Source organism: Xiphophorus hellerii, chromosome 22 (genome assembly GCF_003331165.1).
Source record: "Xiphophorus hellerii strain 12219 chromosome 22, Xiphophorus_hellerii-4.1, whole genome shotgun sequence".
NCBI lineage: Eukaryota > Metazoa > Chordata > Actinopteri > Cyprinodontiformes > Poeciliidae > Xiphophorus > Xiphophorus hellerii.
The window spans coordinates 13,724,242-13,738,986 of record NC_045693.1 but is presented as its reverse complement, the minus strand read 5'-3'; the positions used below and the strand labels follow the sequence as shown (position 1 = coordinate 13,738,986).

General features: G+C 38.5%; 3 protein-coding genes across 5 annotated transcripts; 1 reads left to right on the top strand and 2 right to left on the bottom strand.

Moving 5' to 3' along the window:
* The first annotated feature begins 282 nt into the window (after positions 1-282).
* Positions 283-2,666, top strand: tmem14a (transmembrane protein 14A). Of its 3 annotated transcripts, none has more exons than XM_032553313.1 (5): positions 283-405; positions 759-841; positions 1,026-1,127; positions 2,168-2,255; positions 2,351-2,666. In XM_032553313.1, exons 2-5 carry the CDS (start codon positions 772-774, stop codon positions 2,391-2,393), a joined length of 303 nt encoding a protein of 100 aa, XP_032409204.1. In that variant the 5' UTR covers positions 283-405; positions 759-771; the 3' UTR covers positions 2,394-2,666. The 3 variants fall into 3 exon arrangements, with proteins under 3 accessions (XP_032409204.1, XP_032409206.1, XP_032409205.1); XM_032553315.1 differs by lacking the exon at positions 283-405 and adding an exon at positions 530-666; XM_032553314.1 differs by lacking the exon at positions 283-405 and having other exon boundaries at positions 622-841.
* A 183-nt stretch (positions 2,667-2,849) lies between these two features.
* On the bottom strand, positions 2,850-4,954 carry LOC116713218 (glutathione S-transferase-like). Its single transcript, XM_032553312.1, has 6 exons — positions 4,699-4,954; positions 4,562-4,613; positions 4,218-4,350; positions 3,994-4,129; positions 3,794-3,919; positions 2,850-3,174 (listed from the first exon to the last, which is right to left on the bottom strand). Exons 1-6 carry the CDS (start codon positions 4,783-4,785, stop codon positions 3,037-3,039), a joined length of 672 nt encoding a protein of 223 aa, XP_032409203.1. The 5' UTR covers positions 4,786-4,954; the 3' UTR covers positions 2,850-3,036.
* An 802-nt stretch (positions 4,955-5,756) lies between these two features.
* LOC116713619 (serine/threonine-protein kinase ICK) lies at positions 5,757-14,600 on the bottom strand. Its single transcript, XM_032553823.1, has 14 exons — positions 14,413-14,600; positions 13,288-13,565; positions 13,080-13,134; positions 11,629-11,750; positions 11,445-11,524; positions 11,229-11,361; positions 10,979-11,150; positions 9,540-9,707; positions 9,095-9,457; positions 8,070-8,281; positions 7,827-7,969; positions 6,851-6,967; positions 6,649-6,759; positions 5,757-6,497 (listed from the first exon to the last, which is right to left on the bottom strand). Exons 2-14 carry the CDS (start codon positions 13,386-13,388, stop codon positions 6,346-6,348), a joined length of 1,929 nt encoding a protein of 642 aa, XP_032409714.1. The 5' UTR covers positions 13,389-13,565; positions 14,413-14,600; the 3' UTR covers positions 5,757-6,345.
* Positions 14,601-14,745: the final 145 nt, after the last annotated feature.

The window sequence follows — 14,745 nt, the reverse complement described above, 5'->3', positions numbered from 1 at the left end:
ATTCGATATCAGCATTTAAAAGAAAAGAAAAAGATGGTACTAGGCCAGGAGGACTGACAAAAAGATGATCACAACACCAATTCTTTTAAGTACTTGTATTTTATTTAGTATCAGGTCCAAACATAAATCAAAATCTGAACAAGAATTGAATATTATTAACGGCATTTTGTACTGACGTTAGTTCGCTACACTAAGCGTCTGGAGATCAGAGCTTAGTTAGTTCTAGATTAGTTCGTTCGGGTAGCAAACAAACTAATCTAGTCACATTTCCAATTTTGATCAAGGTCAGCGAACACAACATTAACCAAATCTGCCATGCGCAGTCTGATGGGTGAGCAGCAACGGCAGGAAGTGTAGGACCACAAATTGAAATCTGTCAGTGCTGATCTTTGATTTGGACGACAGGTAAGAAAGAGTTTCTCAGCGATCTGGGAGCTATTTATTTGGTGTAAGATAAGAATATGTGTCTAAAAAAGTCGCCTTATTAAGAGCCTATTTCTTCGTTTTAGCCTCGGTTGTTCTGCAGTAGCTTGCTTGTATTACGGAAAGACGAACAGCGACATCTAGCTGTTAATCTTGTGTACTACAGAGATTAACATTGCGAAGCAATGCTAAGGAAGTTGAACTCAGTCGATGTTCAGGGTTAGCTAAGCCTTTTACGGGACTGTATGTGCTAATTGAATTATTTCTCGTTTTAGTTGATTGTTCTACTCCTTTTTTCATGCAAACAATTTAAAAAGTCAACGTTGTGTTTGCAGCTCTGCACTGGCAATGGACTGGATTGGTTTCGGCTATGCTGCAGCCATCATTTTTGGTGGATTTATGGGATATAAGAGAAAAGGTTAAACGTACTAATTTCATTTCTATTAATTTTCAATTTTTTTTACATTAACTTTTTGAAGACTTAATTAGCTACAACAACACTTAATCTCCTTTTGGGATCAATAAAATATTTTTGAATTTTCATAGAACTCCTTCTCAAAGTTATGTATTTTCTTATCCTCACTGTCTTTAAATGATTGCAGGCAGCGTGATGTCCCTGATTGCTGGTTTAGTTTTTGGTGGATTATCTGCGTATGGAGCCTATAACGTCTCCAATGACCCAAAAGATATCCTGGTGCTGTTGGGTTAGTATATATTAATGTTAATTGGACCTTATCTTGGCTAAAAAGAAAATCAAGAAAGCCTAATCCACACATACAAAGAAGTAAGTTTATTGATTTATGTTGTGTAATGAAGTGAAATGACACAGTTAATGATTAATGAAAAGGTGAAGAAGAGAAGCTGCAAAAATGCATTGAAAGCGAATCTGTCAATCTTTAGATCATCAAAGCCTCACAGACGAAACATGTTGGGTAACGACCAAGAGCCCTCCCAAGAGTTTTGCAACCTTATTACACAACATATTGATGACTCTGTTTAGAGACCTTTAGGGTCTATTAAATGTACAATGCCTGTTGAAATGCTAGTCTTACGACATAAACATGAGAAGATGATAAATAATGAACCTTTTCCCAACTTATGTTACAAATATCCAATAAAATTTAACTGAAAATGAACAAATCTGGTAGAAATAAAATTTAAAGGGGAGAAAACCCTGATTTCTCCCTGATAGAAAAAGTTTATTTTTCAACCGAACTGTACAGTATTTATGTCACTTAGGAAATGGTTTGAAATTACGTAATTTTTACGTTATTACGTGTTTTTTTTTTAACATCGTAATAACCTATATCAATATTAATTTTATCAAGGCTATGTGTGTCTGCCGAGAGCCACCAACTTCTCCATGAAAGGTTTCTGACATCCAATGAAAATAATCAAAAGATTTGTTCAAGGGACAATGAACAATTGCAAAGAGCTTTTGAAAAACCTTTACAGTTTGAATGGAAAGATGGGTCAAAATCTTACCTGAGCAATTCATGTGGGTAGTTTCTCCACAAAGGAGACACCTTGATACTGTCATTTTTACAAAAAAACTGAATACATTTCAGCAAATGTATTTAATATTTATGTGTGGAACTTATAAACATTTTTTGAGAATTCCATGAGGACGGCCTCTTCAGGAATATATTTACTGAGGAAAATAATATGTTAAGTATGTGTTTTCACTGTTTCATGTCAGGGGGTTTCTTTCATTTCACAAACTTGATTTTGGTCTGTGTTTCAGCCTCCTCTGGGTTGCTGGCAGTCATCATGGGAATGAGATACAAGAAATCAGGGAAATTAATGCCAGCGGGGATTATGACGGGCTTAAGGTCAGTCAGAATTGCTTATCTTGCAGAAAAGCTGATTTTGCAATGAACTGTTGAAACAAATCTGCTGATTTACTGTTTTATTCTCTCTTTTTCAGTTTGCTGATGGTGTTTCGCCTGTTGCTTCTGACCATAATGTAACCGACCAAGCTGTACTGACCAGACTCAGACAACTCTTGACTCTCTACAAGCAAGTTTTCACAAAAGGAAGCTGTTCTCCCAAATCTGTATTTTTGTGAGTTTTTAAAAGGAATTTATTCATGACCTGTACGTGAGGCTGTGTGCTTGTAAGCAAAATTATGCTAATAAACTCTAATTTACTTATTGCTGTGGCAAATATTTCTAAACACTGCATTTTTTTTGTATTTTATATTTGTTAATAAAATGAAAATAAAGATCAGAAATTTTAAATAATTGAAACTGTAACCTTTAATTCTTGCATGTCTACAATTGGGAAACAGTAAATAAGGAACCATGTCTAAAATATTTGTAAAAGCACAAAAACTGAAGAAATTTGACTTGTACAGTGCATATTTTTTTTATATAAAATTTTCTAAAGGCCTGTGATTATAAACAAAAACACAACAGCCTCTGAGATGTCATCTCAAAACTTCTCCATTTATTTAGTTTACGCCTTTTTGAAAAGGTTCCACCAATCAACTCCTGTGAATAAGATTAGTTTTTCAGTCCAGTGTTATCAACAGAACTGCACCAGAGATGTTCACATGATTAGGTTTATTAGTGCTTTCTTGATTAATGAACCAGATTTTGGTGGAAGAGAGTATTATGGAAAGGGTCCTGTGATGTTGAACACTTCCTTGACTGTCTTGACGTAACCTTCATCTGGCAACGGCTTCCTCTTGCTGCCCGGCTGCAGAAACCTGCTGATGGCTGGGATTTGAGTCATCCTGCCTTGGAAGGACTGAACAGGAAAATGCAAAAAAAGAAAAAAACTTTTAAATTCAACACAGATCAAGTAGTGAAGGCTGATGACTGGGGAGGAAAACAGGAAAGAAATGTTTGAGGCATTGTACTTTGCAGAAGAATTCACATCGCTTGAACTTTTGCACACTTTGTAACATTCCAACCAGAAACAATGTGTTTTATGAGATAAGATGGTGAATTGCTGTGATGTGAAAGGAAAAAAATGGTTTCCAAACACAAATCTGAAAATTGCATCTGCAAATGGAAAGAGATTTGCCCAACTCATCAACTTTTTGGCCTACATACAGATGAAGACTTAACTATTAAACAAGCCATTAAACATATAATTTCAATACAGTATTTAAATGACACTGGAAATCTCCAGTGTCATTTCCAGTCAAAAAAATGTCTCCATCCAATCTGGCTGAACTTGAACTATTGAATGGGAAGAACGGGTCAGAATTTACATAAACAAAGATGGCGAGAGACATAGCCAAAAAATACTTGTAGCTATAATAGCAGCAAAAAATGTTTCTACACATTACTGACTTAATAATGAAGAAAGGTGATAAAGGGAGTATGAACACTTTTGCAAGACTTTGCAGGTCCAGTCTTACCTTGATGTTGGGAAATTCCTTGAGTATGTCAGGAAATTTCTCCTCCAGCATCAAAGTACATTCAACCAGGAGCACATCTGCAAGGCTTAGTTTTCCTCCCACCAGGTACACGGGTCCAATAAGTGCCTGAAAAGTTATTGCTTTAATTACCCTAATTATGAATGATTTATATTTTTAAAAAGTGAGTTATTACAGCATACCTTTTCAAATACTGGCAGGTAGCGCTCTTCTGCTTTGCTCCGAATATTGTCAAGTTTGGGTTTGGTGTCTGTGACGAAGGGGAGGACCATGAACATTTCCATGTGATCAATCAGTCCCTCTGCATACATGTTGATCCTAATGGAGAAGTTTAAATGTGTCGAAAGATTTAAAAACCACAGAAACAAACAGATTTAGATTAGCAGGTGGTTCAGCTGGATCATACATGACATGTTCTTTGAGGTCTTTTCCGTGGAGATTGTATTTCTCTGCGATGTAGTGCAGGATTGCTTTTGTCTGCACAAGTTTAAGGCCATCAATCTCCACCAGCGGAACCTGTTGAAACATGAGCGACCCCTCTGCAGAGAAAATAAAGAACCAGGTCATGCAAAACACCACTCCCAGCAATAAATTAAAAAAAGACATACAATGTTCTCCTCCCTTCATTTACAACACAGTGTTTCCGCATACAATGCAACACATGCGGGTTAAAGATGAACAGTTAAGATGAAAAAATTTAAATTTTGCATAGGTCATAGTCATAGAGTCCATTATTATTGTTTAACCCACCATTCAGGAGTTTTAAGTACTCCTCTCTGTTGGTCAGATAATGCTCTTCAAACTGTAAACACAAAGCAGCATAATGAGTCATTTCATGACAGTATCAAATATACCATAGATGATTTAATATAATTGCCTTAACAAACCTCCACTTCTGCAACGGTAAGAAGCCAGCGAATTGACTCCATTTTCCCCCTTCCATTGAAATAGTGCAGAATAACTTTTCCAGACATGACAGCGGACTATTGAATCTAGAAGTATGTGAACGTAGAATAAAAAAGACAGAAGTGCAAAAACTTCTGTTTGACGAAAAAAAGCTGGACAGAGCAAAGTTAAAAGCTGCGAACTGGGAAGAAGACACTGTTGGTTCAAAATATAAAGAAGCAACAAAAAAAATGGAGGCGTGTACAACTCCTGAAGCCGCTGTGATTGGTAGAAATGATCCAATAGCAACATGGTAAATTTACATACACATTACCGCAAAGCATCATGGGTATATGTCTAGATGCCTTCTTTTAACTATTATTTACAAATAAAGAAAAATAAGAATCATGTTTAGTATGATTATTTACGTGAAGTTACGTAAATTACAGTTGACACAACTAAAATTCCCAGTTAACTTAAACCGTTATGTATTTGGTAGCTTTTTCCTTCGCCTATATAGAGGTTTCGGCTCTATCGTTCTCCTCGGATGTGAGGGCGATCTGGCTGCGACATCTGTCACCCCATTGATCGCTAGGGTTGATTCGGCTGATCTGGCTGGCTAGGCGGGTGTCCCCTTCCTCCCTCACTGCTCCATATGTGTCCCTCCCGAAGCTCTGCGCTCGGTGGCAGCGGACGACGTCCCCCCGCGGCGGACGACCATCCTTCGGTGTACCAGTAGCTGCGCTCCCCTGCTAGAACCTCCAAACAAGCTCAAGGCCAAAAGGAGAAACGTAGGGAAGTCAAGCTCCAAGCTTCAGACACATCCAAATGCGGCGCTGCACGTGGCAGTCTGCCTTACCTTTTAATGTAGTAATTTGAATTTTGTAATTTTGTCTTGCTGTTGTACAAAAAGACTTTGATGGATTAACTCTTAATTAACTCATCCATTAAAAATTAGAATGAATTTGAATGATGACATTAAAAAAAAGAATGATGTGTCATAAAAACACTCCCAAAGAGTTCTAAAGTGAATAGTGTCAATAGTGTGAAAATGGGACAATTTTTGACACACAAAATGTTTATTCTTAATAACTTTAGACTTAAAAAGTTTGGGTTCATTTTACTGTTGAAACTGAAACAGATTTATGCAACATGGTGATTTATTAACACTAAAATTACAACATCTTTTTACTGAAAGATACAATACAATTAAAGCAATACAAAACAATAGTTGACTGGCAAGGCAACTGTCATTGTACAAAATGCAAAAAGTAAAAAACAACAATTAGCCCAAAAGAAATCACAGTGAAGGTTTCATACCATTGTAATATGCATATTAAATGTTTACATGTGGGTAGTCAGCATTCAGGGTAACAAAACCGAGGCATAACCTCTGCAGTACAACAGCAGCTATAATACAGAGACAGTAAGACAGAGAGAAAGGGAAGGGTTGCACTCATGTTTTTGGCTCATTGCATTTTGTCATACTTTAAATAGTTTACAACTCAAAGCATTCATTGTACACCTATGAAACAGAAATTATTGCTGTGCAAAGTTTATATTTACACGCTTGGGTTATAAAACAACTAGGCCTACTCTTTGGAAGCAAAAGAGTTACTGAAGCTCATTTTTGAGCTCCATGGAGGCCACTAACGGTGTCCGTATTTGGCAGACCAGTCTGTTCGGCCGTGAATGCTCTGTAGTGGCGGGCGAGGATGCAGACTGGACGTGCTTTTGTTGGCTGTGGGCGCGTTGGCAGAGGGGTTCATCTGACTCTGACCAGACCGCCATGTTGCATAATCTATAACCACAGAAAATAGGAAAAATTCATATCAAGTAGATGCATGTAGCGCACAGCTTTCAGGTTTCCCCAGGTTGGTCCATCACCTTAAATTATGGTAATGCACAGTTTCTAGCTGTAATGTAACAAACAGATATTAGAGAAAGCTCACTTGATGCTGTTGCTTCCACTGATGTACCCTGCCTTCCTCTGTGGCCAGCAGAGCCACTGCCGTCGTTTTTGTAAAATGATGGGATGTATCCACCAGGGATTGTATTTGTACCTGAAGATGAAAGACAAGAAGACACAAATTTATTTGCAAGCAGTTCGAGGCAACAAACCGGCAAAAGCTGGAAAAAAAAAAGGGGGGTTACCATGCGCTCCTCTGCTCGGCAGCGTTCCTCCAAAAGGAATACTACTGCCGCCCCAAAGATGGCTTCCAGTGAAATCCTTACTGGCATCTATGGCCACATTCTTCTTTGTACTTATGCCTGAGGGAAAAACAGTTAGCGTGAGCAGTGCATACACAAGGATGTTTGTCAGCCAGCGCTAAGACCTTCCTCCCGGCTCTAATTGGTTATTTTTGACTGGCTGTGGTTTATTTATGAAACACTGGGAGAAGGAAGAGGAGCTCGATTTTTTCACAGATTATGTCTCATGTCACAACATGAACGTTTTGACAAAAATGTAAAACAAAAAAAAGCATTGTTTTTAAAAGTTACACACTGCAGCTTTCAGGACATTATGCATTAAATTTAAATCCTATGTGAAGTGTACCCAAAACATTTAGGTAAGTTAACTTTAAAAGTTACTTGCCAACCAGCTTGTACTTAATTTACATAAAGAAGTTAAATGAGTTCAATAATAACTTTATTCGCCAATTGTCAGCTCTGGTAGAGCGTTTCTGCATCTACAGGCTACTTAACTTTAGTGCCTTCAACTTGAGTGAACTTTATATCAGCTGTTGTTAACATCTGAAATCCTCAATTTCATGCTGAGCCTTGTTGAATTGACAAAACTCCATAAGTTAGAAGACTGTTTGAACTTTATTTCACCAAGAAAACTATTAAGTTCTTTAGGGAAGAGATGTTCTTTCCATCTCAGGGCTGATTACGGCACAATAAAAAAGCATAATAACATCCTAATTCCTCAACCCTGATCTGCAATATCTACAGCTTAAAAGCTTCCAAATCTAATTTATAACTTCATATGAGAAATGTAACCTAATTTAAGATTTCTTCATGTCTAACATTCTGATAATTACATTTAAGATCCTTTCAAAAGCAGCTACTACATCTAGAAGGACAGCTTCCAATCACACCAGCAGGTATTTAAAAATCGTTTTATTACCAGGTAAATATCTAGACTGTCTCAGGTAGTGCTGCTTGGCTGAGGCGGTTCTCGACGGCTCCTGATAGGCTTCGGTCTTGTTCAGGTTCAAGGGTGTGTCTTCTTTTCCACTGGGTCGACTGTAATCCAGAACATTTCCGTACCTGTAAGAGGGAAAAGTCGAGAGCTGCTTGTATCTAAACACGCTTTATGTTTTCTACATACGAGGGAGCTGGTGAGTAAATCACTTGACTGTATCTTCACCTGCTCAGAGCGTCCTCTCCCTGCCTCCGCTTCTCTGAGGAAAAGTTATTTTTCCCCAGAATGCTCAAAGAGGACAGATCTCTGTCTTCATAGTTGTCCCAGTTGTCACTCTTGAGGTGTCCCGTGCCGTGTCCCCATCGCCGCCGCCCTCCTCCCTTTGGCTTCACCTGGTAGTTGAGAAGGTTTGCGCCGCCTGTCTCCTGCTGCCTTGGCTAAACACAGATATCAGCAACATGAGATGAACAAATAACCACATCGGATCTACCAATCAATTTTTTTGTATAGCACATTTCAAAGTGCTTTACATCATAAAAACGCAAAAATAAAAGTCACAAGAATAACATACAGTCAAAAATGAGATCCCCGTAACAAACATTACATTTTGTCGAGTGCCATAATCAAAATAACCAACACACATCAAATATATTGGTCAATGTTTAAATGTTTATGGATCGAAAGCAACTCTAAGCAGCTTGGGTTTTAGTCTTGATTTAAAGGACCTCAGTGTTTCAGCTGTTTTGCAGATTTCTAGAAGTTTGAACCAGATTTATGGTGCATAGAAGCTGAATGCTGCTGTTTCTCCATGTTTGGTTCTGGGGAGCAGAACAGAACCAGAAGACCTGAGAGGTCTGGAAGATTGATACAACAGCAGATCTATAATGTATTTTAAAGTCTTTTCTCTGAGCTACAGAGAACTGGTAAAAGACTTTACAATTAGAGTGATGTGCTCCATCTTCTTGGCTTTAGTCAGAACACCAGCAGCAGCGTTCTGGATCAGCTGCAGCTGTCTGATTGATTTATTAGGCAGACCTGTAAAGACACTGTTGCAGTAATCGATGGAACTAAAGATAAACACATGTATGAGCTTTTCTAGCTCTTGCTGGGACATGAGTCCTTTAGTCCAGGAAATGTTCTTCAGGTGATAGAAGGCTGACTTTGTAACTGTCTTGATGTGGCCCTTAAGGGTACCATCACCACACCCAGATTTCAGGCCTAATATGGTAAAATCTGACCAGACAGCTCACCTTGCTCTGCAGACTCTTGTCGACGATGTAAGGAAGGTGACTCTGTGGCATGACCTCCGTCTGCTCCGGCTTCGGTATGTGCTTGGGCCCTGTGTGCCTCTGGTAAGACGCCGCCTGGGAAGCTGCTGATGCAGGGGGCGGCGCGACCTGCTGGAGAGGCCTGGAGGGTGTGCAGTGCTGGTTAGAAGGTGGAGGCTGGGTGGGGGGCATGGGCTTCAGCAGTAGGAGAGGCTGCTGCTGCTGCTGTTGCTGCTGCAGAGGAGGCTGCAGCTGCACTCGACCCGGCTGAGGTCTGCCCTGCTCCAGTATCTGCTGAGGGGTGCCCAGTGCTTGGCCCACGTGGAAATACGAGTACCTGAGAGACTGAAAGGGGTTTCAACCAACAGAGTTAACTTTTGTTCAGATCGTTTGGCTGCAAGAATGGAAGATGGTGGGCAGACGGTACCTGAGCAGAGGCCGGCCTGTTCTTGGGGTCCCATTGAAGCAGGTCCGTCATGAGACGGATGGCGTCTGGACTGGCGTTGGGGATCAGTGTCTTCAGGTTGCTGGGAACGCACTGAGGCCAACGGAAGTTCATGGCGCTCGCCAGCTGGTATCCCTCGGGCCAATCAGTCTGCAGGGAGAAGCCACAGTACATCTTTAATTATAGACTTCCACTGCAGCTGGGTTCATTACGGAAAATAATAACTCTTGGTCACAGTTCCATGAATAAGAGACGGGTTAAAAAAGTCGCTCTTCCCAACTCCATTATAAAATCTATGAGGACAAAACAATGTTGATCTAAACTTAGAGGAGCAATAAATGCTTTTAAAAAGGCCTAAACAGCAACAGGAAGCTTGTTGCTGGTTATAAAAACCTATTTGACTTCATCAGAAAATAACTTAGGAAAAAATATATCTGTTTATTGTAAAGTACTACTGTTATTGGTAATAGATTTATATGTAATTCAGATCATAATCATTAAAAATAAACTGTCTTATTTGGAAAAGTTGACATTAAAGAAATTCTCAATGATCAAAGAAGGGACAACATGTTGGTGCCTAAGTATGAGCTTATTGGTTTATCAATGAATCATTAATAAACATATTAGGTTTTAATCTAGAAGCAGCTTAATTAAGGCAAAATTTTAGAATTATTTTCTGTCTGCTTTTAAGGTCTTATGTCTTTGTCCTGATGCTGTGCTTTAATATTTGTTAGCATTAATGCTTAATCCTTCCTTGAGATGTTTTTATGTCGTATTAAACATAACTTTTATGTCACATTCAACATGACTTTTATGTCATATTCAACATGACCCTTCTCTGAACTTTTTCACCAACAATTAAAATTGGAACAATACTTTAGAATGAATATTGTCTTGGAAAATAAAACTTTCGCTTATTTACTGGGAAGAATGAACTGATGATGAAGGTTTCTGAGCAAGTGTTATACTTATGGAACTGATAAAGGAGTTTTCAGTGAAGATTGTTTTTCTTCTCCTTCCAACTGAAACTCCTTTGAACCAGGTTTGATTTTGGGACAGAGGTACCAATTAACCAGAGATGGGAGAAACTTAGAGAAACTCCCTACAGGAGAGAGATGGGTGGAAGACACCATGTACGTGACGACTGATAAGATATAAAAGGAAAACTGTATGTGTTAAGTTTCACTTCTTCTTCTTCCTTCTTCTCTCTTGCTTTTCTTTTCTCAGACGCTGATATTTCCTCTGATTTTCTAAATAAAATATCTAAAGACAAATGCGCATTTCTCAGATTGATTCAGTGTATCGCTCTCTCCCAAAACGAAATAGATTTTTCCTAAACAATATGAAAACAAGCTTTTTTTTTGTTTTGTATAGATTTTTGATCTAAATCAAATGTTTCTGTTTCCTTCACCAATTATTACCTTCTTTGGCGTACCCAGGACTTGGCAGATCTTGAATATGGTATCCACTTCACTGGATCCTGGGAACAGAGGCCTGAGTGTGTAAAGCTCAGCCATGATGCAGCCGATCGCCCACTGGTCTATGGGTGAATTGTATGATGTGGACCTGAGGAGCACCTCTGGAGCTCGGTACCTGGTTAGAAACACCATGGCAACTAAAACCCTGAAATCCTACTAATGTACAATAAACACGCACATCATTTAATCTCACCATCGAGTTGAGACATAGTCTGTGTACGGCGGTCGAGATCTGATCTCACGGGCGAGCCCAAAGTCGGCGATTTTCACCAGCTCTGGGCCCATACACAGGAGATTTTCTGGTTTCATGTCCCTGTGGAAAAACCCTGACATAGACATCGAGAGCAGAACTCATCAGGACTGAAACAAGAAGTGCGCTTAACATTAAGCTCTGGTTGTAAAAACATACCGTGCTTATGAATGAATGCAAGTCCCTGCAGGATCTGAAACATTATATTCCTAACAGCCGATTCAGGGAACAAACGTGTCCTGCAGCAAGACACAAAAGTCAAGAAATTGTTAGGAAATATGAAAATTTAGAAAAGCTCTTTAAATATTTGGAAATTTTTAAAGAAAGAAACAAAAATACTGACCGGTCTTTCATCAGCTGATACAAATTCTCCTTCATGTACTCAAAAATGAAGTACAAGTGATCATTTTCCCGGATTACCTCCTTGAGTTTGATCACATTAGCATGGTTTAGTTTCTTCAGGGACTGAAAGAATAAAACGATGCAAAAAAAAAACAACCAAGATTTAAAATATGTACTTGAAACTAAATAAATCCAATCATGCTGGACAATGCAAACAGCTTTATTGCAGCACATTGAGAAGCACGACCTGTGGCTTCTGGATAAAACAAGAGCAGAGTAAGAACACTGTGTGATTTAGGGGGTTATTGCTGCTGAAGGAGGATTTTTTGCTTAAAATTCAAAAAAGGAAAATCATACATAAAACAACTTGAAAGCAGGGTGAATGCACTGGGTTCATGTATTTAACATGCTACATTTTAGGAGGGAGGGGAGAGTGAAAGGGACTCTAATAGTGGCATGCTATGGCTAATCTACATAGCATTATTTTTTTGAATTTGCTGTTGATTTGCTGTGCTATGGGCCGGCCAGCAGTTTTTGTGAATTTAACAGCTCACTAGAATCACCTGCTGCTCTGAGAGCTGGGGTGAAGAAATTTGGACTCTGACATTTTGAACTGGCGTGGAAATAAAACAAGAGAAAAGTTTGGGTTACTTGACAGCTGAGTTACTAACATCTGAGTATAACATGTAAATCGTCTCATTTGGTTTTCATCTCAAAAGGCAGGACAATTGAAATACTGAAACCCAATCAAAATACAGTGAGAACACGAGTACGACTCTGTATTCTTTACATATACATTTCTGAGATTTACAATCTATTTCATTGATCATGTTTATTTTGCTGTTGTGTCTTTTTAGGATTATTTTTCTGAAAACAAAAATCTCAAAGTTCTGCCCACTCAGTTTTACTCTAAGGGGACTGTCCAGGTAAGCAAACAAGAACGTTTCACCTCTAATCCAAACGGATTCTCAACATGGTTGGAAGTAACATGCTTATGCTTTCAGAGAGAAGTGAAATAAGTACTCTATGTAAAACTTTAAAAACATATTTAACCTAATTTAACCTAGAACTTTAACCTAGAGCTAACATAAATATTGCTTTAAGTTAATAATTCCTTAAAATTTATTAAATTTACTAGTTCCACTGGCAGATTATTTCCCTTATAATCTGCCATTGTAAGACATAACGTATGTCTTGTCATAAGTTAAATGATCTGCCAGTAGAACTAGTACTTTTTAAAATTTATGTTAAGGAATATTTTTTGGCATATACAAAAAATCATTAAAATAAACAAATACCACTTAGCACAAAATAGGTCAATAATTGTTAATTATACATTGAAATCCCACAGGTTTTTTTCTGGTTTTTAATTATATAAAACCATTGTTATATGGTTTTACAAATGTCTGCTTTGGTATTCAAACATCTAAAATATGTCCAATATAAACTTACCTTGACTTCTCTCAGGTTCATGCATTCCTCCCAGGAGTAAAACTTTCGTTTCATTCTGAAAAACAAATGTTTCTGTTTGATTAGTTTGAGCTCAACACCTAAATCCTTTGTATTCATTAAGAACAATGATATACCACAGCACAAAACTAGAAAATCTGTAACAAGTAAAAAAAATAACAAAGAAATCCCATAATCTCTACATTCTCACTTCTTTATGGCAACAAGTTCCCCTGACTCCAGACTGCGACCCAGGATGACAGAGCCATAGGTGCCATCTCCAAGCTGTCTAAGGGTGGTGTATCTATTCATTGTGCTTGTACTTCCATGTTATCCTTTGGAAGGAGTGTAGCGCAGATACTAATTAGGAGGAAAAACGGTTGTGTTCCCCTTCTACTGCTGAATGCAACCAGATTTTTCTGTGGCAACAGCAGAAGACGTTCGGCTGAGCTGGAGTACTCATAATGTCAGAAATGTGTTTCCTCTGAGCTGAAAAGCAAAGGAAAAAAAAAATGAAGCATTCAGAATTACGAGTTTATGTTTTGCAAGAAATCTGATTGAGAAATGTAACAGATACAAAACACGTATTCACCAATTAACTTCAAAGCAATTCTGTAACTTTTTAAGAAGACAATGTACCTGAAATAACACAATATTTCAAAGGCAGTATCTTCATTATCTCAGGTACAGACAGTGCTTTGCAAAAGTATTTATACTCTTTGATCTTTTACATTGAAACCACTGATTTTATGTGACAGACCAACTTATTGCAGCATAATTGTAAAGAAGGAAGAAATCAAAAATAAATGAAAGGTGCAACTTTTGGCAAATTTTCTGCAGTCATTGCAAAAAATATTTTAAACTCAGTTGGACTGAGTGGAGAATGTCTGTCAACAACATCTTCCAAGTATTGCCACTGATTGGATTAAGGACTGGACTTTGACTGGGCCATTCGAAAGCATAAATATTGTTTGCTCGAAATCACTAAACCCCAAGTTCTCTTCAAGTCCTGCCTTGTATTTAGCTCCATGCATCTTCCCATCAAAACAATGTAATGCATTTGTAGCAACTCAGTTGACACTCAGCTGCTTCTGCTAACCTGGGAAGCACCGTTAACTTCAAGCTAACCGAGCTTGCTACCACAGCCTATTCCTGATGTTTTAGGTTAAAAATTAAAAAGGTTAATCGCGGCAAACACGTCAAATAATCGGCAATCGTGCTTTTTGTGTCGGTGGTGACCGAACAACGGGCCAACCCTGCAGAGAAAACTGAGGGGGAGAGAAGAGGGTGGTCCTCCTGACTGACTCAAAATAACATGAGACCAAATAATACTCACCCTTCCCGTGTCGAAGCGATAACAACACATAGCCAAGAAAATGCAGTTAATGTTTAACTTATCGCTAATGTCAGCAGTTTTTTTAATAAGTTGCACTGTTATACGACACCCGCAACCAGCCAGCCTTTGCACTCAGCGAGAATTAACTCTCAGCAAGGCCATTTCGTCAGCGCTCGCCATAATCTCGCGTTGTTACAGTAATTTTGTTTTCTGACAACAAATCACAGGCTCTCTGCAGGCTTCAAGCAGGCGGAAAACATCCGAGATTTAGTAGACCATGAACAACGAAAACATACCAAATAAATACATACTCTAAATATTTAATGCTAATAG

Excerpts from the sequence above, each read along its gene's own strand:
- tmem14a (XM_032553313.1), top strand. The coding sequence starts at position 772 with ATGGACTGGATTGGTTTCGGCTATGCTGCAGCCATCATTTTTGGTGGA. Across the intron at positions 1,128-2,167 it reads AGATATCCTGGTGCTGTTGG|CCTCCTCTGGGTTGCTGGCA; the intron begins GTTAGTATATAT and ends TCTGTGTTTCAG. Across the intron at positions 2,256-2,350 it reads GGGATTATGACGGGCTTAAG|TTTGCTGATGGTGTTTCGCC; the intron begins GTCAGTCAGAAT and ends TCTCTTTTTCAG.
- LOC116713218 (XM_032553312.1), bottom strand. The coding sequence starts at position 4,785 with ATGTCTGGAAAAGTTATTCTGCACTATTTCAATGGAAGGGGGAAAATG. Across the intron at positions 4,351-4,561 it reads GTACTTAAAACTCCTGAATG|AGGGGTCGCTCATGTTTCAA; the intron begins GTGGGTTAAACA and ends TTTTCTCTGCAG. Across the intron at positions 3,920-3,993 it reads ACCTGCCAGTATTTGAAAAG|GCACTTATTGGACCCGTGTA; the intron begins GTATGCTGTAAT and ends ATAACTTTTCAG.
- LOC116713619 (XM_032553823.1), bottom strand. The coding sequence starts at position 13,388 with ATGAATAGATACACCACCCTTAGACAGCTTGGAGATGGCACCTATGGC. Across the intron at positions 11,525-11,628 it reads TATCAGCTGATGAAAGACCG|GACACGTTTGTTCCCTGAAT; the intron begins GTCAGTATTTTT and ends GTCTTGCTGCAG. Across the intron at positions 6,760-6,850 it reads GCCGAGCAGAGGAGCGCATG|GTACAAATACAATCCCTGGT; the intron begins GTAACCCCCCTT and ends TTTCATCTTCAG.